The following is a 27,526-nucleotide window of genomic DNA, read 5'->3' on the forward strand; positions in this document are numbered from 1 at the left end:
TGAATAATAAGAGAGATTATTGAAACATATGTTTGAAGCAAAAAGGACAGAAAAATTAAGATATAGGTGAGATGATATGGTTACGAGTGAAGTGCTTAGAATATTGAAATGATCAAATAGGGATCAGACAAATAATGGACAAATCTAGAAGAAAGTTTTTGAGAGAAAACTAGTGATGAAAGATTAAATATGTTACACTATCATAATATCTGGCAAAGTCTTTGAAGCTATTCATCATAAAATAATAATACCAGAATTATAAATAATCACTTCTATATAAATGACTAACATGATTTTTATGATAAGTTAATAATATCACATTTAATGAAAAGAGAAAGAAAATATGTAAAAATAAATTCACTTACTTATTACACTTGTCACATTCCTGAAAGAAAAAAAGAAAAAAAGCATTAATCCTTAAGTCATTCTCTGAATTAATCCCCACATATTCTTTAATTATTATTATTATATAAGCATCAAAATACATCATTCCTCATACACTTCATATCCATCATATATTTTAATGTAATATAAATGTATTACAATTTTAATATGCACTTTGCATCCATGGTAACTTTGACAAGTATACACGTTATAGCCGGTTGAGTGGTTAATATTTCAAATTGTATAGATTTGGATTTTTTTCCCCACAGCGTTTCAAATGGAGAAAAAGCGACTTATGTACGAAAGGACTTATATACGACTCGTGACTTGAATCTGAATGGATTTGAAGTTAAGTGACTAAAGCCAGAATTATTTAATGAGAAAATAGCAGTACAAAACTAGGTAGGAGAGAAAGATGAGAGATGCATATGAACCCCTGACCGAGGCAAGTGAGTGTGATAATTGGAATGATCAAAGAATGCTGTTTCTGAGGTTTTAAATCTGAATGGATAATGATTAACAGATTAAATGGACACCTATGGGCAAAAAGTATATATTGCAATTCGTGTACACTAATGCCAGAAGCATCAAGAATAACAGTAAGGAGTTTTTGGTACTGGTTAGTTTAACTTGGTCAAATAATTATAGGTATTAGTGAGGCTTGAGGAGGAGAGAGCAAAAAGGACATGGGAAGGAGAGATGACAACAGAAGAAATGCAACTATATCACATAAGGGCAATTATGTGAGGCAGTGAATTTGAAGCTATATGAGATATGAGCTAACATGACAAAACAAGCAAAGACCTATAAGAGGTAGTAATTATTATGAGACCTCAACTATGTGCTGCAGAGTGAAAGGAGGAATGGAATTTATGCGACTTTGATAACAATATCAGCAGATTTGTCTATAGCCAAGTAGTCACTTTGTCTCCTACTAAGGAGAGTGACTGTACAATCTTGACCTGGGATGATTGATTGATTGATTGATTTGTGGTGCAGGGTGCAATTGACTGTTTTATAGTGCAAGAACAGCAAAGGTCATAGCATCAGGACAGAAGTTACAGCAGTACACAGGATATTAATATATAAATAAATATATAGAGAGAGATAAATTAGTGAATAAGATAAAATGGATGTACAAAGTGTTAAGTGTCTACATATTAAAGGTAATAATAAATAGTTATCCACACCAGGTATTAATAAATAGTTATAAGAAGATAAATTAATAAATAAAATCTATGTACAAAGTTTAGTATCTACATATAAACAAATTTAAAATCAAATGTTTGAATAAATTAATTATTTGTAAAAAGTTTGACTGTATAGGACTTGGCCAGATGCAATCAAAATTATGTCATTTCTCTCTTGTGAAGTGCTTGCACTCCACCAGAATATGACTAATGGTAAGACAGGTGTTGCATTTCTCACAATAATTTTACCTCGGTAAATAAGAATGTGTGAAATGACTGTGACCTATGTGGAGCCTAGCAAGAACACTTTCTCTCTACTGTTCCTATGTTGACTAGACTGCCAATGCTTTATTTCAGGCTTAATCTGAAGAAATTTGTTTGTCAGTGCTTCCTGCCAGGAGTACTGGCATTGGGCAATTAGCTTTGATTTTATAAAATGGGTGTAGTCAGTATAAGAGACTATCAAACAGTATGTCTTATCTAGCAGCTGCATCCGCAATGTCATTTCCCTTAATTCCAACATGGCTGGGAATCCAATACAACTGAACATCAAAATTAAGAGTTTTCACTAAAATAAAGAGCCAAAAGGCTTCAGTTTGGCGATGCAAAATTATATAAGTAAAGTGGATATTAGATCCGTGTGTGTGGATATTAGATTAAAATACTTTTACACACTGACCGAGAGTTCGCTTACGAAAATTACACCTCTTTGACATTTCGCGGTCCTTAGTACTGAACGAGAATTTTTGCTCTCTTAAGATTTCTGCCTATATCTCTGAGGAGAATCAACCAGTTCGAAACAGCTGTCAGGCCAGTGAAACCTTACCAAAATGGACTAAGAGAAAGTGAATATATAGATGCTTGGGTGGTGCCTATGTTTTCTAGGTGGTCCACGCTAAGGCTACTCGTGAATGCCAGTGAGTGTATTCCATAAGCTCTCTGGTCAACTTATTTTTACAAAACTTTCATAGTTTCTACATTCGGCTTTGAAATAATGCTGGATCTAATATCCACTTATGTAATTAAGGGTCTTCATTTTATACAAGTGTTGTAACACCTCACCAAGTACTGGATGTGGATTATATACCAGAGAGGAGCCAGCCTGCAAAGACCTCAAAGAGTCTGTATAAATTACACACTTTTGGTATGAGTTTTCTTTGATATGCACAAGTGCGAGCTGAATGGCATGCTACTCTGCTGTGTAATTACTGCAATCGAGTGGAATCTGGTTGGAGATAGAAGCAGCACAGCCAATAGAGATCTTGAACCATCAGTATAGATGGACAAGAAATCAGCGTGGACTGCTCTGTGTGCATTGAACAACTGAAGGTAGATAGATGAGGGTGTGTGAGACTTCTGTAGTTGACAGTGAGAGGTTGCAGGATGAGATGCAAGTCTGCCATGGAGGAATGCCGTTTTGTTTGGTGCAGATAATGTTGTCAACACTCATGCCAATAGCCTCCATAGTCTCTTTAATTTGCATGATTTTTAAAAGGATGGATGTAACAGAGTTCCCTAGTACCTTCCATCACATGCTACAACTGTTCCTTAATAGCTGCATAAATTCCTTTTGTCCATGTGACCTTTTGTCATTTGTATCTATGTTCCCATAGTTGAAGCCTCCCATAATAATCATCTATTCCTACTCATTGAATTTATTTGTCAATGCATACCATTCACATCACCCCTTGTATTCCCTAGCAATCAACTATATAGTTTGTCCTGTTAAGCTATCTCTCTCATACCAGATGGCATCGAATGTATTGTTTTCCATTTCACTGATCCCCTATTGAGCTGTTACTCTTTTTGACTGCAATTTATCTGCTATCATAACCCCCCCCACACACACACACCAATCTTGTTTATTCTATCTGCCTTAAAAATACTATATCATCTGTTAGCCACATCTCATTAATTTGGCAAAGAAGAGCTAACCAATGCCAAAAATTCCTTCCCTTTGTTCAAAATCTCACATTAGTATATATAAAACTTTGCTGCTTTCCTTGGGCCATAACTACTCATACACTTTGTACTAACCATCTCATTCTGATTTTCTACCTCAAGAGCTGTGCAAAAGTTTGCAAAACTGTAAAATGTGAAAAAAAAAAAAAAAAGTTTGTGCTAAAATGTAAATGGTTCAATTGAAATTGGAATGGTTCAACAAATTTCTGCAGGGATTTCAAATAACCTAATTTCAATAAAATCTATCTCAGACAAACAATAAATGGATAAAATCAATCTGTCTGTGTATCAAAATCCAATAGGTAATTACATTTTGTGAAACACACTCAAAAATGCATCTTTCACAATAAATAGATACCATTTGAAGATGCTAGGGGTTTCAACTTAAAAAAAAAAATTATTAAAAAATGTGATTCATATTTCTGTCATTTTAATTTTGACAACCACCTTAGTGTTCTAGTGTTGAGAAATTATTTCATATTCACACAAATTTAATTTCTTTTTAAATTGTAAAAGTCATGTGTTTGAATTTTTTTATATGTTATTCTTTCATTATGAATTTATTATTACTATTACATGACACCATCAGAGTCCAAGGACTCATCACAGAAGTGCACTCTACTCCACTCAACTACACACATTTAACCATCTCCCCAACTACTTAATTCTCCTACTACATACAACTACCATCAACAGCATCTACCACCCATCACCACCACCACAACAGTATTTTTTGTCTGTTAATTGCATGTGCTCTGAAGGTCGATTTGCCTATATGTGGGATGAAAAACCTGAGTTTCTGGAAGGAAAAACACTGCTACTCTGTATGAAATTGATTAACTCAACTTCAAATGAAAAAGCCCATAATAAAGATTCCTCTCCGATGAGAATTGAACTTGGGTCTTTTCCAATCAAAATTGCACGATATACCATCATTTTTCCAATTGTACTATGGAGGCACATTCAATAATTTATAAGGAATGAAAGTATTTTCAAAGCATCTGTTAATAAGTTTCTCTCTTTTTTTTTACCTGTAACAGTAAGTGTGCATACAAATTGCTACATAAAATCTCTTAAGAGTACCTAAAAAGTAGTATAGACTTAATGTCATTACAGATTGTCGCTATTCACAAGTAGTTCCCTTATGATTTTTTACACCACCAAGTTCATCATTACTGATGGAAACAATATTGGTATTGGTAGTTTACCATTCAGATGCATTTGGCACTACTTGCAATTTGATCTGGTTCTCTGAAACACCTTCAAATTTCAATCTCATGATATTAAGTTGCAATTTCATCTTGGTGGAAAAAAAATCACAGGGAGCATGGTCAGGGAAAGTATTAAGGACATGCAGGCAAGCATGTCATAACTTCTCATAATCAGAGCGGAGCTCTGGTTATGGGAAGTTAGACAAGAGCCTTGGCTGGTCTAAAGTCTAAAACTACAGTATTATTTACTGTTATTACTGCTATCCTTAGAACCTAGAGAAAAAATTCCCACTGCTCCATCTCAGAGAAAACAATGATTCTCTTGTTCTACTGCCTGGATTTCTTTGGCTAACATATTTTTTATGCTTATTTGCAAACATTAAGATTGCTGAAGCTGTTTTACCGAATTAAAATCAAAACTTGATGCAAACCCTTTGTTATTTCATCTAACTTGGTCTAACAATTGCAAAATGCAATAAACAACTGAGCAATTAAGCAGCATTCGTTCACATAAAATGCAAGCTATAACTGTGACACTCAGACTATCTCACAATGAAGCAACACAACAAACTTAACGATAGTAAGCAACACTGTAAGTAATATGCTCTTGGGGCCAAGTATGAGAATATCTTCTGTCTCTAGCATTATTATTATCAGAGGACTCCAAGAAGTCAACTCATTGAGAGAGGAAATACATTATCCACATCAGGTGCCGTACCTTCTCTTAAACTCATTTTCACTAGATGCACTCATCACTTCAACAGGCAAGCTGTTCCACTCATCCACTGCTCTGAAATAGAGAGAAAAATCTAGCTCTCACCCCTCTTTCTCTTGTTTGCCAGTGACTGCAGTCCATACTCTCAATCTGTCCTCATAATCTACATTTCCATAATGTCAGATCATCTTTGTAACTCTTTGCACCCTCTCTACAGCTTCTTTATCCTTTTGGACCAGAAGACTGAATCTGTGCACAGTAATCCAGGTACAATCTCAAGGCCTTGTAAACAGACAAATGACTTCCTTATATATATATATATATATATATATATATATATATATCAATGTTCATTTTAGCATCACATTATCTTCTGAGTTGTATTTACAATTTTTGCTAAGCATCTTAAGATCTTCAATTTCTTATCCATCATAACTTCATGCTCCTAGCCTCAGTTTATCTAAGCATAAACCCACTAATATAATATGCTATAGGAAATCTCATCATGTCAAAGAGCATCACTTGACACTTACTCTAATTGAATTGATAGCCACTGTAATTTTCTTCCAAGTTACAGGCTATCCAAATCATACTGCAAGTGCTGCATATCAGTAGAATCCCTGATTGCTTTGTGTCATCAGCAAATAATTGAACATCTCCTGTCAGCTTCTTTCCAATATCACTAATGTATAGATTGAACAAGAATGGGCCAAGAACTAATTCCGTGGAGTATGCTTCTGGTCAAAAAAATCTCACATACTCACACCCTTTCCCAACATACCACTTTCTAATACCTGTCCATCAGCCTCCTACTTCTGCACATCAATAGTTGATATTCCAATCCCATATCCTCCAGTTGATGAAACGGCCTTTCATGAGGTATCAAATCCAATGTCTTAGCAAAGAATTCAACAGCATCACAGTATATCAATTTTCTTTTATGCAACTCGAATGCATAAAGGGAATGGATATACTCATCTGAGCAAGTTGCTCATATTATGAAATATGAGCAACTTGCTCAGTATCCCATCTCTCCCTGTTGATGAATTCTTATCACATTATGCAACAGCTCTAGAATTTCATATCTCTATCTCTTCATTCAATGTAATGGTAATACTGTATGCCATGTTACACACCAAATTGACAAATCTTAGCCACCTGAGCACTAGTTATTTGAACAACTGCATTCACTTCTGACAAGCATACCATCTGCATTCAATAGAGCTATTTTTTAATTTATTTTTTCTTTTACTTGCAACATAACAATGTTGCTCAGCGAATTTCTTTACACACTCCAGCTTGCTTTCTATACAATGGTATTAACTTTTTTTTATTTGAGTTCTATATATTTCATAACTTCTCTCAACCTTATTGTCATGATATTATTTCCATGTTATCTTTTTCTTCTTATAGATTTACTGCTCAATAAAGTTGAACATCCATTTCGCTCCCACTCTATTTCTTCTTCTTTGAACTCTAGGGCACATCACATTCAGATAATGCATCATTTAAGCATCATTTTAAAGTTTCCCATGGGAAACTTTAAAATACTGCTTAAATGATGGATGGAAAGGATATCATGCACTGCTGATATCCTTCCCATTCAGATACCATGAGATCACACAGTATTCTCTTGACTATGTAATAATTTCCAATTTTGCAGTTCAGCATTTTTTTTTTTTATGTGGTTTCCATCCACAAAGAATTTTGTAACCCTGTAGTACATTCATACCATGGGTGGGGCCAGGATTTTTTCCCTACACTTTTTTTAATTGATTTTATGCATTTTTGGTATTTTTTATTATTTATTTTTACACAGTCCAGAAATCCTGCTCTAGAGACCAAACATGGAATTTTTTCAAGCCATTTCAGGCCTCCAATAAGCAGGGCAGTAGTCTCACACAGGGCAATGAAATTCATCTTCCACCTAAAGACGATCACAAACACATCCATGTCCATGGAGCGATTTGAACCTCTGACAGACTGCTAGTTGAAGAGTGGATGTGCCAACTACTCAGCCAACGGCCAGCAAACCTTTTCTTTTTTGTTAATCCTGTGAACTTTCCTAATTGGAAAATCTATATGCTTAGCAACTTCCTATTTCAGTACTGAATGATCACAGTGAGTAACTGGTGGCAAAACAGTTAAATGCTTAACTGGGACTCCTTCTCACACTCTGATCAAGTCTAATAATCTTTGACCTTGATTTAGTTAAGATATATTTTTAAAAAATCATTCTTCTGTTTATCACTCTCACTCACAGCAACAGCAGCAACAAGTACTTGTACATGGGATAAGAAGACTTAATGAACTGCCTGACAGAAATCAGTAAACTGGAAAAGGGAAAGAAATAGATACTTTAAAGTTGTTCTCTGCACTTGGTTATTGAGTATGCAATGTATTATGCTGCACAACTCATAGGATTTAAAGTTAGCTAAATGAACTTCAGTAAAAGTATGTAGAACATATATGAAGAAATATAAATTAACTAAAGAAAAAACATTTTAAATTTTGTTTACCATTGGAGCATTACATGGATGTTCAGCTAACGATCGCTGCGTATTTGCAGTTCTGATTTCCTTTTGTCTCTGACGCTGTTTCTCTGCTTTTTTTCTCTGACCTGTCTTTTTCTTTGGCATTTTACTGCTTCTTACACTAAAGATACATAAAATGATAAAAATAGAATAATGAATATAAGCAAGAAAATAAATTAAAGAAAAAAAAATTCATCCAGTGGTTGATTGATCTGCAGGTTTATCATGAGGTTTATTGTATGCATGGGATGATTCATGTCTCCCTTACCTTTCCTTAAGCCTGCTAATTCTACCCGCCCACCCATCCCCCACCATACACACATGAAGTTTTAGAACTGCTAATTATAACACTAATTCACCACTGGATTAAATAAGAAACAGTTCAAAATAAAACAAGTAACATCAATGTTATTAAATATAGTGGTAAAATTGCTACATTAATTTATATATTTCTTTATATCAATCCCACATATAAGAAGTGACGAGACCTATAATACGATAGTGCCATGTGATTAGGGAAAAAAGAAGGAATGTGTTAATTGGGATTTTTTGAAAAAATGGAAGTTGTAGTCATTAGAGAAAACAGTAGCAAGACAGTTCCAGAGAACAGAGGTAGATGGAAGATGAGCAGCAGCTGCTCTTGATGTTTAAAGAAAAGTAGAGAAATTGGAGGGCCTATGAAAATACCTATACAAAAAGACATAATGCAGAAACAAAGCATCTATGAGAAAGCAACTGGAAGGAATCTGTGAGTGAGAGAGAGAGAGAGAAGTTATAAGTGAATGGTCCTCTCCTGAATAACATCAAGCATTCTAAGACATGTATTTGGTGTACCATTCCAAATGGGCAAACAGTATTCTAATGCTAGGCAGATAACAATATCTGTACTTCCAGGATAGATAAAATTAACAATTGGAAGAGAGCTGAAATCATCAAAAGTAAGAAGGAGTGAAGTAAGATCTTTCTTCCAAGAAATAAGACAGGAATATGTTTAGCATTGAGTGGTTTGTTGAATGGCAAAGAGGAATGGAATGCATTGTCATCGGATAAACTATGGATACAACTTGAGATTAATGACAGAAGGTCATTAATGTTATAGGAAGAAGAGTGTGAGCAGAAGAAAAGAGCTCTGGGATATCTCAGCACGAGAAATCTGATGAAAAGAAACCCATCCGTCATGAAATGTAATGAATGACCAAAGAAGAAACAGGAACTGAATTGCAAAGGGAAAGAGAACCATAAGATAATAGCTTCATAAAGACTATACAAATCAAATGCCTCAAAAATGTCAAAAATGACACACCAGTTTCTCCAACCTTTCCACAGCTTGTGTTCAAAGGTGAGTAAGGATGGCTAGAAGATCACCTGCTATGAGAGTGGCAATCCATGTTGTTAATCACTAAATGGAAGGCCTCTAGGTAGCAAAAAAAGGCTGGCTGATAATGACCTTCTCTATTATCTTTGAAAAGATGTAATCAAGGGCAAAGGAGCGATAGCTGATGGCTGGAGTTTTTCTTCCTTTTTTGGGAACAAACCGAATAAACGCTTGCTTCTGTACATTGAGAAGTTGCCGAACATGTATAACAGCTTGTATAGGTGTGCGGGACAATCTTAACTTGAAGGTTTTTAGCACAACTCTTGAGATGCCATCTGGATGAAGAGACTTATCCAGATCAGTGGTTCCCAACCTTTTTTGATCCCAGGAATCATAATAACCTTTTTAAAAAATGTATGGCGTTCCATTTTATCTTATTAATTAATACATGTTCAATGAAGAAAAGTAGCATATTAATGGTATAACTGTTTAATAAAAATTAATATGTAATTATAAAGTAATGACTAGAAGCTGAAGGATAGTAAAATAGAAAAATAAAATAATATACTATATTAATATGTATATTGTTTTAAACAAAATGTATATTATTATAAACAAAAAAAATTGTAAAATATGAGACGTAAACAAGGTAAAGGTAAACTATCTCAAAAAATATTTTTAATAATAACTATCATAAAATTTTAATGTGAAAATTGTACTTTGGCGCTTCATTTTATCAGATTATTCATTTGTTGTCAAACCTTTTTTTGTTGTCAAAAATGGATACTCTTAATTCTTCTTCAATAGACAGCAGCCTTTCTCTCTTCTTGCATTTTTACTATTTGTTAGTGCTGAAACCCCTACCCATAGAGGTAAGTAGTGGAAAACTGCAATATTATTATTATGACACCTCCAGGGAGTCCAAAGACTCATCGAGGGAGAGTGTGCCAACAGCATCGAACGATTGGTCCCCTTCCAACTACTAACCGTGCTCAAACTTACTTAACTGAGCCATTAGTAGCAGAGGCTCTACCAATCGACCAACCTTTGCCGGCGAATTGTTATAGCAGTCTTTCTAATATTCAGAAACTGTTTAGCAACACACCCCCCAAAAACAGCTCGGCGATAAGTTACCATATTTTATTTTTAAACTTCAATAATTTTTCGAAAATCAATAAACCCTTCATCTTGTACACTGAAATGACCTTCACGCAACTATATTTTTTACACTAGCTAGTCTAGCCATAAATATTGTTATAACTTGAATAGCACATAAACCTTTAATCTATCAGCAAATCTTTTACAACTTTCAGCGCATACAAACCACAAATGTCCCTCTTTTGCCTTCACACATGCCCAAAGTCTGTGAGGCCACATATCAATGACAGCATGCACAACATCCAATGGAAATGTTATCACTGCTCACTCTAAATCTGCCTTCAGGCTTGCAATGCTGGGGTATAATTTCTTGCAGGCTACTCTCTCAAGCTCCAACCTCCAATGGATTCAGATCAGGACATCTAGATGGCCAATCAGATGGTGATATGTGGTTGGGCACATTTAACTCCAACCACTGTTGTGTGGCCCTCACCTGTGCAGGGGCTGAGTACTGTCGGAAGGTCCACTGCCCACCATGAAACAAGGTGTTGTTCAGGGGCCATACTACTGGTGTCTTGATACACTTTGGCACCCCTTTCTCACAAAAATGCAAACTTGGATATCCTCCTGTCCCAATACATCATCCCACATCAAACCATCACTGATGCAAATGGTGACCTCTCAATTCTGGGCACTGTGGCACATGCTATGTGACTATCCTAGGCATATACCCAATCATTTTGGCAGTTAAATGACTCTTCACAGATGAAAATCTTCTCATCTGTGAAGAGGATATCTCTGTGTCTATTGTTCACATACTGCCAAAGAAATGCCCTTGATTTTATTACCCTCTGCTGCATAAGTTGTGGTGTTAGGAGGTGCCCAGTAGAATGACAATAGGCTCTCACCCCCAAGTCATTAGTTAGTATATGTGACATCCTTCTCTGCATTACAATGGAGGTATGCCTTCACAGCTTTCAAAAGCTGTTACATCCTCGCACAGCGTGGTTGACCTGTTCTTTGGCAGTTAGATATGCCTTCTGGATTGTTATAATGGTTAGCAATCCAATACAAAACATCCTAGTGATCCTGAGTGTTTTTAGCATGTTGAAAATAACAGATGGCTGCATTCCAATCTTGTGAGGTGCTATTACAGCTAGGCAACACTCTCTCTCTCTCTATAAACTCTTTCTACACACAAATTTTGGCCATTGCACAGTGCCACTGACAGAACCTTGGTTGCGCAATTTTGCAGGCAGTGCAGGGATGCGCAGAAGTTGTAACCAGTAATTACATCTGTCTGCAAGTCTGTGTATATTTGCCAGCTTGGTTGGCTGAGTAGGAAGCACATATACTCTCAATAACAGGCTGCAGGTTCGAATATGACAATGGGCATGAATGTTTGTGATTGTCCTTAGTTGGGAGAAGAATTTCATCAGCTGGTGTGTGGCCACTGCCCTGTTACTGATAGGTAAATAGTTTGAAAAGTTCATGTTTGGTCTCTAAAGCAAGGTTGCTGAACTATGTAAAAATAAATAAATAAATAAATAAAATTGCAAAAAATATATATAAAATTAATACAAATCAGGAAAAAATGTTAGCCCACTCACAGAATTAATGTAATATACATTTACATAAACTTTTCATGAGTGGGAGTTGCATGTTAAAAAAAATCTTTTTACAAAATGTTCGGGTATATCTATATTTGATATGTTAAAATTATCTCATGGCACTCTAGTTAGAAACCAATGATCTAGATTTTTCAGGATTTTATCATTATTATTATTAACATCAGACCTCAGTGAGGTCTAAAGGCTCATTGCAGAAGGGCCAAACACTCAAGCAAAAAGACCATTAAATTGTGCCCTAAACCTATTCACAGTTTTTGCATTCACCACACTCACAGCAAATGCATTCTGCTCACCAGCCATTCTTCATGCAAAGGACCTTCTCTTTACTCCCTTGCTAACACTATGCTTGCTCATACAGCTTCCAGGGATGGTTTTTTGTTCTACCCTTTCTTGTACTCTATGAAAAATCTCCTCCACATTAATCTGGTAATAACCTCTCACCAATATATGTCTTAATCATATTATGTTTCCTTCTGTTCATAAGGCTCTGTCTGCAAATTGCATTCTCTCAATCTGTTTTCATATCCTGCATTTCAGAGACCTGATGCTGACTTAGTGAATCTTCTCTGGATCCACTTTAAGATATCCTCATCCCCTCGAAAACTAGGTGATCTGATCTATGCATAGTAGCCCATATGCAGTTTGATCAAGACATTGTATAATCTTAAACCATAACTCTTTACTTATACATGTTAAGATTCTCCTCATCATCACCATAACTGACTGATGTTCTCAAAATTTTAACAATGCAACCCTAAACTTCAAGTCTTTTTACACCTTCCCAGATTGTTCATTTCTAAATTCACTATACCCTACATCTCATCCTTGCCCACCAAGTTTAAAGACCTTACACTTTGCAACATTAAACTGGAAGCTTCACTCACAAAGACTATTTGGACCAACCATAAAGCCACAACATCTGCTCTACTATTCCAATAGTTTTTTCCCCCAACTGCACCATCTGCAAATCTTCAGTTAAGCCTGTCCAATATCATTAATACACAAATTAAACAATAATGATAGACTCCAGCAGTATACTACTGATAACCTTCCTGTTCAAAGTGTAACCTTGGAATTCTACCCATCCATTTCACCATACACCACCTACTGATACTACCCATATGACAGCCAATCACTTATCTAACTCACTACTTTATTATCCAAGCACATTCATTCCAATTTAGTCATCAGCATGTTGTGCAGTAATTTATCAAAGGCCTTTGAAAAATCCAAGTATACTGCTGGGTATGGATCTCCCATATCCAGGAATGTGTCACCTTATTATAATATATAAACAAATTGCTAAAACATGATCTCCCTTTAACCAACTCATGCTGACCATTACAGATAATACTGCTATTATCAAATCTATTCTAAATCCTTGTCCTCACCAACCACAACTGCAGACACATGAATTAGCCTACAAGTTATACAAATTTTTTCACTTGGTTATCAAGTAAATTATAATAGACAGGAATATATTTTCTTATCTATTATAATTTAATTGACCTATAAGCCAGGAGAGTGATTCAGTTAGTAAGGAAAACAAAAGTGGAGTATAAGCAGAAATTGGCAAATCAAGCAAAGAGTTTTTTTAGATATATGGCAAGTAGAAGGAAGAATAATTATGGCAAGATGATATTAATGGATGAAAATGGTAGAATGGTAACTGCTGCTGAAGACATTGTTGAGGTATTCAGTGTTCAATTTATAAGGGTGTTTCATCCTCATCAGTGTGGAATCATGAACAACGTGAGGATAGAGGAAAGGATGGCTTACTTGTGAGGGAGCAGGAGGTATTTGAGAAAATAAATAACCTTGATGTCAATAAGGTGATAGAATTTGATGGCATATCACATCAGGTGTTAAGGAAATGTTCCATGGAATTGGCAGTAGCATTGGCATGCTTGTTTAATAAGAGTCTTTCAACAGCACAGGTTCCAAGGGAGTGGAAGGAGGGTAAAATTATTCCACTGCATAAAAGTGGTGGTGATAAGGTGGTGGCTAGAAATTATAGGCTAATCTATATATCTGGAGTTGTGGTGGAGATGCTAGATTGGTGAGACGTAAGATACAGCAGTATTCTCTGTTGTTATCAGCATGGGTTTGCTAAAGGGAGATCATGTTTTACTAAATTACTTATGGACTATAACAAGGTGACAAATACCTTGGACAGGGAAGATGCATATACAGTAGGGTACTTGGATTTTGCAAAAGCTTTTGATAGACTGCCACACAACAAGCTGTTAAATAAAAGGAAACAGATAGGATTGAATAACAGACCTGAGTTGGATCAGTGACTGTATCTCAGATAGGTGTCAGAAAGTTGTATATGGCAGTGGAGTATCGCGAAAGAGGAGGGTCACTAATGATGTGCTGCAGGGGGAGGGGGTCAGTTTTGGGACCACGGGTATTCAATTTGTATGTCAATGATATTGGGATGGGTTTAATTAGTGACATGCAACTGTTTGCAGATGACGCAAAATTGGGAAGAACGATGCAGAGTATTGTTGCATGAATGGGAAGGTAAGTGGAATTATCAGTTCAATGTTGCAAAGTGTAAGGTTTTGAAATTTGGTAAGCAGCGATGGGATGCAAAGTATACACTTGGTAGGGAAACTTTAGAGGAGATGAGAGATCTGGGAGTGATGGTGGACAAGGACCTGAAATTCAGGGTCCACATTGCACAAGTTGTGAAGGCATCACATCAGATAATGGCAATGATGTGGAGCCTTGATCAGGCCTTATCATATAATCATATGGATTATTGTGCATAGATTTGGTCGCCAAATTTTCATGGTGATGAGGATATGAAGATTCACAAAAGTGGTCAGTGGTCTTTGGAATGTAGAGTACAAGGACAGATTAAGAGAATGAAATTGCAAAGCCTCATAAATAGGAGGAGGAAGGGGATATGATTAAGATATACAAGCTAGTCAGGAGTTGTTATCAAGTTGACAAAGAGGGGTTCATAGAATGGCAAAGCAGGAGGGAGGGGGGGGGGGGTAGAACAAGAGGCCATTGCTGGAAATTGTATAAGGAGAGTGTGAGCAGAGGAGTAAGGAGCAGGTTCTTTGCATGAAGAGTAGTAGTTGGTGAGTGGAATGCACTGCCTGAGTGTGTTGTGAATGTAGACACACTGAATCAGTTTAAGGAACTATCGCACTATCAGTTTAAGGTACACACTATCGCATAAAATGCGATAGCGTGTACTTTTTTCAGTTTGCATGCTTAATTTTTCTGATGTCTTTCTGGCAAAAGATCTGAGTAAGCATGCAGACACTTTTTTATGGTGTAATGTAAGACGATTGTCCTTAGTAACCTAAACAAGAACTGGAGAAGATGGATCTAATATGTCAACCTTATCTTCCGGTGATATTACCATGGCACTCAACAGCCATTTATGTGGGTGGCAAGTTTTTTGCATTTTGCTTTTCAACATCTGATTTGGATTTATTGATAGTATTTTACAGCTGCTGAGGACTATAACATAAGTTGAGTGAAAAGCTGGGGTTTTTGACATAAGCCATATACTGAATTTTTATTATGGACCGCTTTGGTGTACAGCTGTTGGAGAACAAGGCTTAAAGAGCAGAAACAGACATTGGAAAAGAGCCACAAATCCCAGAGGGTCATCTGAGTTGATACCACTGTAGTGCTAGAGGACATGAGGCAGAGACTAGCTGGCTGAATGGAGGTCAATCTGCAGAAAAGCAAAAACAGACAAGGTGTAAAATCTAATATGATAAGTTATTTTTTTACAACTTATCGAGCTTGATTTCACAGGAGTCTTAAATCAGAATATTGCATAAATCATAATGTAAAGCTGATGATGTAAGGTATAATTGAAAAATTATGTATGTATGATTTGAAATTACCCATAAAACTATTGTGCTCAACACACAAAAGAAAAGAATTATTCTCTGTTAAAGTAATGGGTCAGCACAAAAGTTGCCCAGATTATTAAGGAACAAAAGAAACGCCCTGAGAGAAAAGATCACAGAAACTTACAAAAGTTGAAAATTCATTAAGAAAACAAAAACTCCAGTACAGGTACAAAAGTGTGTTGATGTCACTTTTGTGACGTCAACACACCTGAGGATAGGTGCGAAAATTGCAGAGGTAAAGACAAAGAATGGTAAAGGATATTTAAGCAACCTGGTGAGTAGGAAATGGTGTTCATTTGTTCATGAGGGTTCAGTGAAGTCCCCCCCCCCCCCACACACACACACATAGTTCCCAAACGTTCCAAGAGTTGAGAAGTTCCGAAGTTGCTATGTTTCTCCACAACCACCAGCACTTGTGGCTGGGAACCGATGGAAAGGTCTCGCGGATGAAGGGAATTGCAGAGATGAAGGGCTGCCATCAATGATGAGATGTATTTCTGCGATGTCCTAGAGGAAACAAGAAACGTCCTGATCAAGATAGATGCATGAAATGTCCCAGTGGAACTTTCATTGAACACAATGGACTGTTTGTAAAGGAAGACTGTGAGTAGCTGTATAATGATACTCTTGTGCTATAGATATGTGCAACTGTGTGTGTGTATGCAGGTATGAAATAAGTTGTCTTGATTATGTATAATACCGTACTATGTTGTATAATAGAGTGGTGTATAGTATTGTATTATTTAATAGTGTATGATATATAACAGTGTGATAATCAAGATTTAGGTAGGCTAGGAAAGACAGCCATAACTAATTAATTGTCCCATGTGTACTCGCATTTCTTGGCCAAAATAAATGATATGTAAACAACACGCTGGTATGATTCTTGCCAATGCACTATCTTGAAAAAAATTACGAATCTGTGTGTTGATAGGAATTTACCACGACTAGCTTAAGTGTTGAGTGAGATAATTTAAAAACTTCAGTTATAGTTGCAAGCCCTGCATTGCCGTTATTTCACATTTCAATCCCTCACTCTCGGAAATTCAGTCTGGCTGGTGCAGTCGAAAAACAAATAATTTTGCCAAACTGAGGAGCGTAAGGGATTGAATAAGTCGCAGATATATAGCTGGCAGCAATTAAAATTACAGCCGGTCATATTTATGATAAGGATTAAGGGGAACATCAACTCATTGTAAGTGAGTCAGAAACATAAAAGAAAAGCATTAGCTCTAGGTAGCGCGCACACGCACACACAATAATAGAAAAATAACTAAAGTTAAAATTAATACAAAGAAAAAATTTTACAAATGCCACAGCCGACACAGATATAAAAATATAACCTACAATTTTATAACGGTTACTGTCAGAGTTGTCAAAAGGAAAGTTATCATAAGAAGTATATCTGGAGGCAGAGCTGATTAAGAAAAGGTGTAGGGCATTGGGAGAATAATGATATTTGGTATTCTGGTTGGTAGGTGAACAATTTCTGTCAGATCATTACTGATAGAAAATAAGTCACCTCTGCCTTCCAGCTTGGTCTGTGAAACAATAGAAGGGGGAAAACAGTTTGAATTACTGTATGCTGAACTCTCCAAGTAGAATCTACTGTTTGGGAATTATACTATAGAAAATAAACCTTTAGAGATAAATAATTAAAGAAATCAGTGGTAATCATAATTAAGAAAACAGTAAAAACAAAGGTCAAGGGCAATAATTAATTTTTGCCTTTTTATTGTTTTACAACAATAAAAAGGCAAAAAGTGGCAAGAAATAAATCTTGAGCTAGAGCAGATAATATAGAGGGAATTCAAGATTAAGCATTTCTATGAAAATTAAATGTTTCATCCATCTCACAAAAGGAATCGTGCAGGACAGTTTGGATAATTGAGGATATTCAATTGAGATGAACAGTAGTAAAACAAGATTTCCGAGGATTTTTTTGTTGATTTTGTAATTTTTTTAATTGCAGTGTTGCTTTCCTTTATGGTGTCTTTTGTGGTAGGTGATGTTGCGAAACAGGGACACTAAGTAAGGATGAATGACTTATTGATCATAAAATTCTATCATTGTTCTAGTCTGAACTTAATACAACTAATACATTTGTTCCTCTTCCATAGAGTCCTTCCATAGTAGTTAATGTTCTTATTTAACTGTTTCTGTTTAACTTGTATGTTAATGATATTGGGGATGATTTGAATGAGGATATTCAATTGTTCATTCAATTGAATGAGGATATTCAATTCAAATAATTTAACGCAGAGGTTGTTAAAGAACATAGCAATACATAGTATAGTGCATTATACTATGCACTATACTATGTATTATTCTTATTTAACTGTTTCTGTTTAACCTGTATGTTAATGATAATGGGGATGATTTGAATGAGGATATTCAATTGTTCGCAGATGATGCAAAGTTGGGAAGAACTATGAGTAGAAGAGCAGATGTTGTGGCCTTATAAGAAGACTTGAATAGACTGAGTGAATGGGCATGCCAGTTCAATGTAAGGTTTTAAAATCTGGAAAACAAAGATGGGATCTAGATGGATGAAATAAGAAATCTTGGGGTGATGGTGGATAAAGATCTAAAATTTAGGGACACATTGCCAAAATTGTGAGGACAATGCAACAAATTCTGGCAATGATGCAGAGGACACTGACTTGTTGAAGTATGGAGATTCTGGTTCCACTGTATAAGGCTTTGATTAGGCTGTACATGACTGTGCACAGATTTGGTCACCCTGGTTTTTGCAAGGATGAAGAAATAGGTGATTGACTAAGGAATAGGATCCAGAGGTGATTGACTAAGGTATTTTCTGATCTCTGGAATGTTGAGTATGAAGAGATACTAAGAAAATGCAATTTGCAGTCTAGTGAAGAGGAGGAAGAGGAGTGATATGATAGAGACATACAAGTTGGTAAGAGGCTGTTATAGGATTAACGTTGAAGAGGTTTTTCATAAAATAGTGGGAGATTGGGGAAGAATAAGATGTCATCCCTGGAAGTTGTATAAGGAAGGTGTCAGAAGGGAGTGAGAAGTAGTTTTTTTTGTATGAAGAGATGTGAATGATTGAAATGCATTATCTGAGAGTGTGGTATCTGCAGAATTTGAATATATTTAAGACACGGTATGAATGAGTTGTGTGTATGACAAAGGGACCTCCCATTACGAGTCTTTGACACCATGAGGATCTTGGGATGATAATAATAATAATAATTATTATTTTATTTCTATGACAAGTAATTCTTTTAACTCTAGAATCTTCATTCAGCCATCTCTTAACTTCACCTCTTTCCCGATGACTTCATTCATTTGCAATGGCTGGCAATGCACTGCATCAAGCTGTTTCCTAAGTGTCAATCTCTCAGCCATGTAACTCAGCATACTTATGAAAAAAAGTAAAATAGATAGACAATCTGTCATATAAGTTATTTGTTGTTTTATTCTTTTCACAAAAAATGTTCATTTAAGTTTCTATTTGTCAAAATAGCTAAGCATGCACTGCTTCTTAACTGAAATGTCCACATGCCTGGGCACCTCCCCAGTCAGAACTACACTGGCATTTTCTGAATAGAGGAAGGATAGTTATCTCATTTATGAATATATCCTCCCTGCTATACCTACACCCTAAACCTAGAACCATCACATATTGTCCTAGACAGCTGTCTCTGAGCAACTCTATTACCGCTCTTTTCTTTTGTTGTTGTTGTTGTCTTGTCCTTTGAAGAGTCTTAGATGTTTCCGTGCGCTCCTCGTACTGCTTTGGCTATGTCTGTGATTTTGTTTGTATAGAGCTGTTGTTCAGGATTAGGATCTATTTCTTGCAAGGCTGCTGTAATTGCTGGACAGGTAAAGATGTGAGTGGGTGTCAGTTCCGTATTGGGGCAGTTGTTGCAGTTTCTATATGTTCTCGTATCATCTGTATTGATCTTCATTCCTCTATAATGTCCTGTTCGTAGTCTTGCTATCGTAGTGGAGGTCCTTCTGTCAGCATTGATCTCGGGAATTTGATGTTGTATCACTGATTTCAATGGAATTAGTTTAGCTTTTGCTAGTGCATTGGCATCAGCAAGAGTTATCATATGAGTTTCTTGGTTGAGTTCTCTGGCCTCTTTTGCTAATTTATCAGCTGCTTCGTTGTGATCAATGCCTACATGAGCAGGAATCCATTTTGTTTTCTTTTCTTTTGTTTACCACATATGATCTGCTAAATCTATATCTCCATAATTAAAATTGCAATAATAATATTACCTTGTACCCACTGAAGTAATTTGCCAATAAATTACATAGCAGCATCCCATTATATGTTTTGGCCTATTAGCATCTAATCACACACAGATGCTATGAACTCTCTCTCCCAAGACTTTCACTACACTCATAATTGCTCATAGATAGGTAGGTCTTGATTCCTCTGTTCATCACTTCTGTTCTCTTTTTCCATGAAAATACTATCCTTCACATTTTATTTCTTTAAGTATATCCTGCCAGCTAAGTTTCACTAATATCAATAATTTTTTGCAAAATGTACACATGCAATGATGGGAAACAGACCATGCACCTACCTACATGGTTTGATTAACACTCATCAGTGACCTGCAATTTAGCATTCCTTCTGCTCTGACTTACTTTTACAAACTCTCCTATGCATAAATAATATTTTCAAACTCACTAAATTCACAATTATCCACACAGTTATCAGTTTGTGTCTATCTGCATACAAGTTGTAATTTATTCTCAAACCATTCAACTGCAAAACATCTTTCTCACACTAACACATACATGTGTACCTTTTGTCCATCAAAATCGTTCCATATGCATCTGCAAACCTGGATGTTATTCATACACTAACTCATTTGCCATCTTCTTTCAATAAGGGAACAGAATTCTGTTAAACTCTGCATATACAGAATTCCCCAAGAAATTTGCACATTCTAATTGTAGTTTTTGAGTAACACAGTTTTCTTGTAATACACAATTAAAAAACAGTCATCCTATGATACAGAAATTAAAAATGCCTATGGTAACCTCTGTATTAAAGATCTGCTGATATTAGACAAAATTTGGCCACTTATGTTGTGCAATCCATTAGAAACTGACAGTTTACACATCATGGTCTTCACACATTTTAGCTATTCAAGTTCTAAGGGGAGGATTTCACTCAGGATGACCTGAATGGACATATTAAACCTAGTATAAGTGACACAAGGATAAAGAAGTAGTAGAAATTGTAGTTGTTTCCAATTATGAGGTTCAAGCATCCTGTAAAGAGAACTAATGGCAAAGTTCTCTTTACAGGATGCTTGAACCTCATAAGATCACAGACCAAGATTCTATAAGATCCACAAAAAATGATTATTTTTTCTTGTCAGATTTTTGTATACTTTATATTTCTTAATTCTAAAATTTATCCAAAATTAATTGATTTTTAGATCTAAGTAAAGTTTTGTAGATGTGTTATTAACACTGAATTCCACCTTTGACAACATGTAACAGAGACATGAGGATTGGAGTTTGGTAATCACTTTAGTGACAGTCAGCCATATGAAGGCTTCTTATGAGAAAAGCATATATATTATTATTACATGACACCAATGAGTCACAAAACTTATCGTGGGAGCCTACATTATACTACACAATCCATTATACTATATAATGTTTACAATCATCTACTACTAGAATGTATTTTTTGTCAGTTAACTGCCAAAAAATACAGTCTGGGTGGTTTTTGAATTTTGTGGGAGGGGAAAAAAAAACAGCTTTCTGAAGAAATAGCCTCTGATAATTTCATGAGACCAGATAACTTGCTCACCTTCACTTGTTAACATACTAACTTTTTATTTTTTTGAAATTCTTTGGTGAAGTCAGCACATTAGCAAGCGTGTTGATTGTGCTGTGTTGACAAGCCTCAATGTCAAGTGAACACTGTAATAAACTTATCTTCCTTCACCCTCAAACTGGAAGGAATTAGTGCACTCTCTCTCTTGGCCACAACTATGAATGAACTCATACCTATAAAAATTCCTGTAGAAGAATTATGATTCTGATTGACACATTGGATGAAAACATCCAATCAGTACATTGGATGTTGCCAATGTACTGATTCAAGAAAATCCTCCAAAAAAAAAGTAACCTCTCCTATGAAGAATATGAAGCACCACTAGAAATTAAGAAGAATAATAAAATAGTAATTACTAAATCTGATAAGGGAAATGCTACAGCAGTTCTAAACTATTGTGATTACACATTAATTAAAAAAAGATCGCTCAACCTACCTTCCCCTAAACTATGACCCTAACTAAGTATATAATTTCTTGTATCTTGTATCTAGTATCTTTAACGTATAATAAACCTAAGGTAAAAACTTTCAACATCTTACTCTCATCCAGAGATTTTTTATTAATAGGGTCAAGCACCTTTTGGCTACTTGTATATGAGATATGACTTCTACACTAATTCAACCTTGGTATCTCTTCCAGGTCTGGCTCCCACTGATGAGATCTCAATAAAAGTTGAAACCAGTCTGAGTAGTGGCCTTTTCATTATGCATAGCATTATACATGTCTGAAAGGGGAGGGGGGGGCTTTGCATTATGGGATACATACTAAGGCAAGTGATATGAAGTCATTAGCCTCTACATACAAGTAGCTCAGATGTGAATATATTTCACACACAAAACTTTGTTTTGCTTCCTTGGGAAAAGGATTAAACCAAGTATATAATTTCTTGATACTAAACTAAATCCATATAATTCTAGATCTCAACTCCAACATATATATGGACTACCTAAAATCTATAAACAGAATATGCCATTACACCCAACTGTAGATCCAACTACATACAAATTACCCAAATATTTAGCTAAGTGCATCTATAAAAATTCATACAGAAGAAATTATGATTCAGATTGAATGCAGGATTCTTTTGGATAAATTTTAGAATTAAGAAATATAAAGTACAGTGCAGTCCCATATTGTTAACAATATCAAACTGGATGCTGTTAGTATGATACTGGCAACCCCCCCCCCACACACACACAAAATACTCAAACCACTTTAAAGCCAGTACAAAAAACATCCCACTCCAACACTGACATTATGGTCAGTTACTATGTCGCCTCTCTGTTCACTAATGTCCCATTTTAGACCTTATTCAAACTGAATTTCCTCCTGATATTTCAGCCTTGTTTAGGTTTACTATGAACTCAGGCTATTTCATCTTTGGACTCCCTGGAGGTGTCATGTAATAATTTGGCAAAGAAAATTTTACAAACAAATAGAGGGAACAGCAATGGGGTCTCTGCTTTCTTACCCCTAACTCCATTAATTACTTCATGGAAATGCTTGAACACAAAGCTTTAAATTCTGCACCATAGACCCACTGTTGGCTAAGCTTTATTGATGATGTGTTCTCCATTTGGCCTGAATGCTCAGCATATTTTTAACAGATCTAAACAATCATCAACTTACCAGGATCCAGTTCACATTAGAAAAAGAAAAGAATAAATCTCCTCTTCCAAGCCAATTTAACTGCACAGAAGCCTGATAGATTCCTGGCATTCTCTGTTTACAGCTCCCCCCCAATACACACACGCGCACGGATAAATCGATTCACAATCTGGCTGGCTGTCTGTCTGAAGACTGACATTCTATCGTCATTCAGGCCAAGGTGGTTTTCCACTCAGCTTTCCACTGCAGATGATGCAATGTTGGATAGAAGAACTATGAAGAGTGAAAGTGATGTGCAAATCCACGGAATATTTGAACGGAATATCTTTGTGGATGAACAGCATACTTGCTAGCTGAAAGAGAAAGGTTTTGGAATTTAGAAGGAAATAATGGGATGCAGTGTATTAAACTAGGGCATATACTGAAAGAAGTGTAGGAGTTAAGGGTCGGTAAAGGATTTTGAAGGACAATGACCTGAAATATAAGGAACACAATTCAGTCACTTAGTTTCTGAGGAAATGAAGGAATTTTGGAAAGAGTTCAAGTAAGAGTGATTATAGTAACGTCGGTATTCATTCAGTAATGAATGAAGACCAACATTCCGTCTTCATTCATTATCCCTCACAATCTGCCTTCGTATAGTAATACGAAGACAGATTGAGGGAATACCATTTGCAAAACCTGGTGGAGAGGAATAGAAGGAGTGATGTGACTGAGATATATAAGTTGAAAAGTGGTTTTCACCATATTAATGCAGAAGAGATTTTTCAAAAAGTAGAGAGAGATGAGAGACAGGGACAGTACAAAGAACACTCCTGAAAGATGAATGAAGAAACTGAAGTGAGTGAAGCACAAGTTTTTTTTTTTTTTTTTGCTTAGGGTGGTGGGATGAAATGCAATATCTTAGAATATGGGAAATGTGTAAACAAAATCTTTTAGGTATTATTTGATAGTGAGGATCTCCTATCTTTTGATACCAAAACTGTGTTGCTCACAGTTGTGTACCTGGACCACTACTATTTAATTTGTATATTAATGATACAGGAAATGATCTAAAGGAAAATATTCAGTTGTTTTCATTTACTGACAATGCAAAATTGAGTAGAGCAATAGTTTATGAAGATAATGCAGAGAGATCTTTCAGGAGGATTTAAACAGACTGGCAGTGTGGAGTTATGTATGTATTTTGTATTGGTTAAGGTTATGTATTTTGTAATGAAAAGCTTACAAGCTGTGTATCACATTGATGAAGCTATACTCCATCTTTCAATACCATGGAGATCTTGATATGATAATGATAATAAATTTGCTAGTTCAACTTCTTTTTATAATATCTACTATCAGAGGTAATATATTGTTCAAAGTAAAGATATCTGTAAACTGTTGGTAAGAAAAGTTTCAGCTCTAAGACCAAGGGTTTAGTCAACAGGCACAGGATTCTTTATGCGAGTTATGCTTGAAATTTATAAAGAAATGATAAGTGCCGGATAAGAGAGATCTCATGAAATCATATTTTTGAACTTCATGAAAACACTAACAAAGTGTTATAATGAGATGGTATTCTGCATGGGGGGAGGGGATGAGATCCACACAAAATCTACAGAAGATACTTCACGTGCAAACAATGTTTGCTTACACTTGGATAAAGGATTAAACCAAGAATATAATTTCTTGGCATCTTTAATTTAATTTTGTAGATAGTTCTATCAACGTAGTACAGAAAGTAATCTTTTCATCCAAAAATGCATAACCTTACAATTTGTCCATTTACAATTTAAAGTGATAGCCATTCTCTTTTGCCCATAATTCCAGTCTATTTAAATCATTCTGCAAGACCTTTATGTCATGTTAATCATTATTGTTAACATCAGACCTCCATGGAGTCAAAACACTTGCTGCAGGAGATCAACACTCATGCAAAAAAAAAAAAAAAAAAAAGATAATCAAAACCTGCCTAAAACCCACTCAAAGTTTCTGCACTCACCACATTTTCAGGCAATGAATTCTATTCGCCAAGCAAAGAACCTTCTCCTCACTCCCTCCTTATATGGCTTTCAGAAATCGCCTCTTGTTCTAATCTTTTCTTTCTCTCTACTCTAAGAAAAATCTCCTCTATATTAATCTGGTAACAATCCCTCACCAACTTATATGTTTCAATCATAGCCCCCCCCTCCTTCTTCTGTTTACAAAACTGCAAGTTGCATTCCCTCAATCGGTCTTCACATTCCATTCGACCTGAAACAACTTAGCAAACCTTCTCTGGATCCTCTCTAACATATCCTCATCCTCTTGAAAAACCAGGTGATCAAATCTGCACGTGTATGAAGCCTGATCATGGCCTTATACAAGGGTACCATAACCTCTTTGCTTTTACATGTCAAGGTCCTCCTGATCACTGCCACAATCTGTTGTGATGTTTCAACAATTCTGACATGATCCCTGAACTTCAAGTCTCCATTCACTATCACTTCCTGATCTCTCATCTCTTTACTTTCTTTCAAAATTTCTCCATTAGTATACTCTGCATCCCAACCTTGTCTGCCAAAAATCAAGACCTTGCACTTTGTAACATTAAACTGACAGTTCCACTCACTTGTCATCTTGTGATGCATGTGCTAATTTCAATGATTCCTAACCTTTTCTTTTAAGCTGTGCATTTTTCATATTAAACCTATGTACTTTTATAAGACTACTCAAAAATAAAATAGCTCTACTTTAATAATAGTTCTAATCTTAATTGGGTCATATTTAATGACCTATACTAAGACCACAAAAGTGTCTATAATAAGCATGTTTAGCATGCATATTTTTCATTATGAAGCATGACTGAAAATTTTATTATGAATGTGAATTAAAGCAACTCTCATCTAATCCTTCCAGTATTGCGTACATGAAATATGGCGCTTTCAATTCGCACAAATTAATATTTTTCTTTAAAATAATACATATATAATTTCCTGTTAATGTGTAATTAAATATATAATTTCCTCTAAATATGCATAAAATCAAAACAAAACGGCCGTGAATGTTTAGTCTCATGGCTGACACGCAAATTTCAAGTAGAATCAGCCTTAAAGTGGCAGTGGAGAAAATGACGTTTGAGATTCTTATTCACTGATGTGAAATATGACAAACGAAAATCAATTATACAGTTTTGTCGTACACACGTTATTGATCGCTCAGGACCTCCGCGGGTTCCGATGCAGTGTGTTGTCTGTACCGCCTAGAAGGCTGGTTCTGATCGTATGCATGCGTTAGAATGGGGAAGCTCTAAAAATAAAACTTTCTTACCAATTTCTAAGTTGTTAAAGAACAGAAATTATTTTACAACCAAGATGTTAAGATCACAGCAACAGCAGAATTAATCTCAAAATACAATAACATTATAAAATGTGGACACCAACTAAAACGTAATGACAACACCGGTTAACGACGACCCCACAGGATTTAGACACGAAGATTGATGAGGTTAAGAAAAACGAGTTATTTAATAAAAGAAAATACAGTCAAAGTACGAGGTGTTATTTTATGTTTTTCTTTATTCTTCTTAGCTGATATTTTACGTAATCATTCCTTATTGTATTAACTGCAATATGAGATCATCTTATTATTTAAAATCGCATTCGGCACAGAGCTACGCGAGAATCAGTTTTCTGGTACTACATGATGCAAAATAATGCTAAAAAAATAAATAAATAATACTGTTTTATTAATAAAATAGAAAATGACCTGAGACAATCATAAAAAAAGTGCATTTGGCAACATTTTTAATAAAACAGGAAACGATCAGAAACAAACAGATACAGTTTGCAAAACCATCACGGTACAGTGACGCCGTTCATTATTATAATTATTGAAACCAGACGAGTGAAGCCGGAACAGGCATTATATATATTTTCTATGGATCTTAATTTTGCTTTCGACTGATCATTTTAATGGCCAAATCTGGCAAGACGATTTGAAATTATACAAAATAAATATTTCCGCTAGACAGGATGGAATCAAACAAAATTTAGCATCTCAAAAAATAAAAAAATAAAAATAAATAAATAATAATAATAATAATAATAATAATAATAATAATAATAATAATATAACATAATCAGCTAACGCATTTTATTCCCCTTATAAAGAGTAGGCGAGGCCTTTTA

The 27,526-nt window shown here is 35.5% G+C and overlaps 1 protein-coding gene across 2 annotated transcripts in view; it reads right to left on the minus strand.

Annotated features, from left to right (window-relative positions):
• Noa36 (zinc finger protein 330 homolog Noa36) overlaps positions 1-27,239 on the minus strand; it is a 269,801-nt gene extending 242,562 nt beyond the window's left edge. The window contains exons 1-3 of one of the 2 annotated variants that reach the window (XM_090401473.1): positions 27,105-27,239; positions 7,982-8,117; positions 366-385 (exon numbers count right to left, since the gene is read on the minus strand). In XM_090401473.1, coding sequence (XP_090257599.1) covers positions 366-385; positions 7,982-8,117; positions 27,105-27,130 — 182 coding nt within the window. In that variant the 5' untranslated portion in view covers positions 27,131-27,239. Of the gene's footprint in view, positions 1-365; positions 386-7,981; positions 8,118-26,666; positions 26,807-27,104 lie in introns of those variants that run through there. The other variant, XM_090401474.1, reaches the window with a different exon arrangement.
• Positions 27,240-27,526: the final 287 nt, after the last annotated feature.

This window comes from Typopeltis vanoorti, chromosome 12, assembly GCF_054136105.1.
Source record: "Typopeltis vanoorti isolate ZY-2024b chromosome 12, IOZ_Tvanoo_1.0, whole genome shotgun sequence".
Taxonomy (NCBI): domain Eukaryota; kingdom Metazoa; phylum Arthropoda; class Arachnida; order Uropygi; family Thelyphonidae; genus Typopeltis; species Typopeltis vanoorti.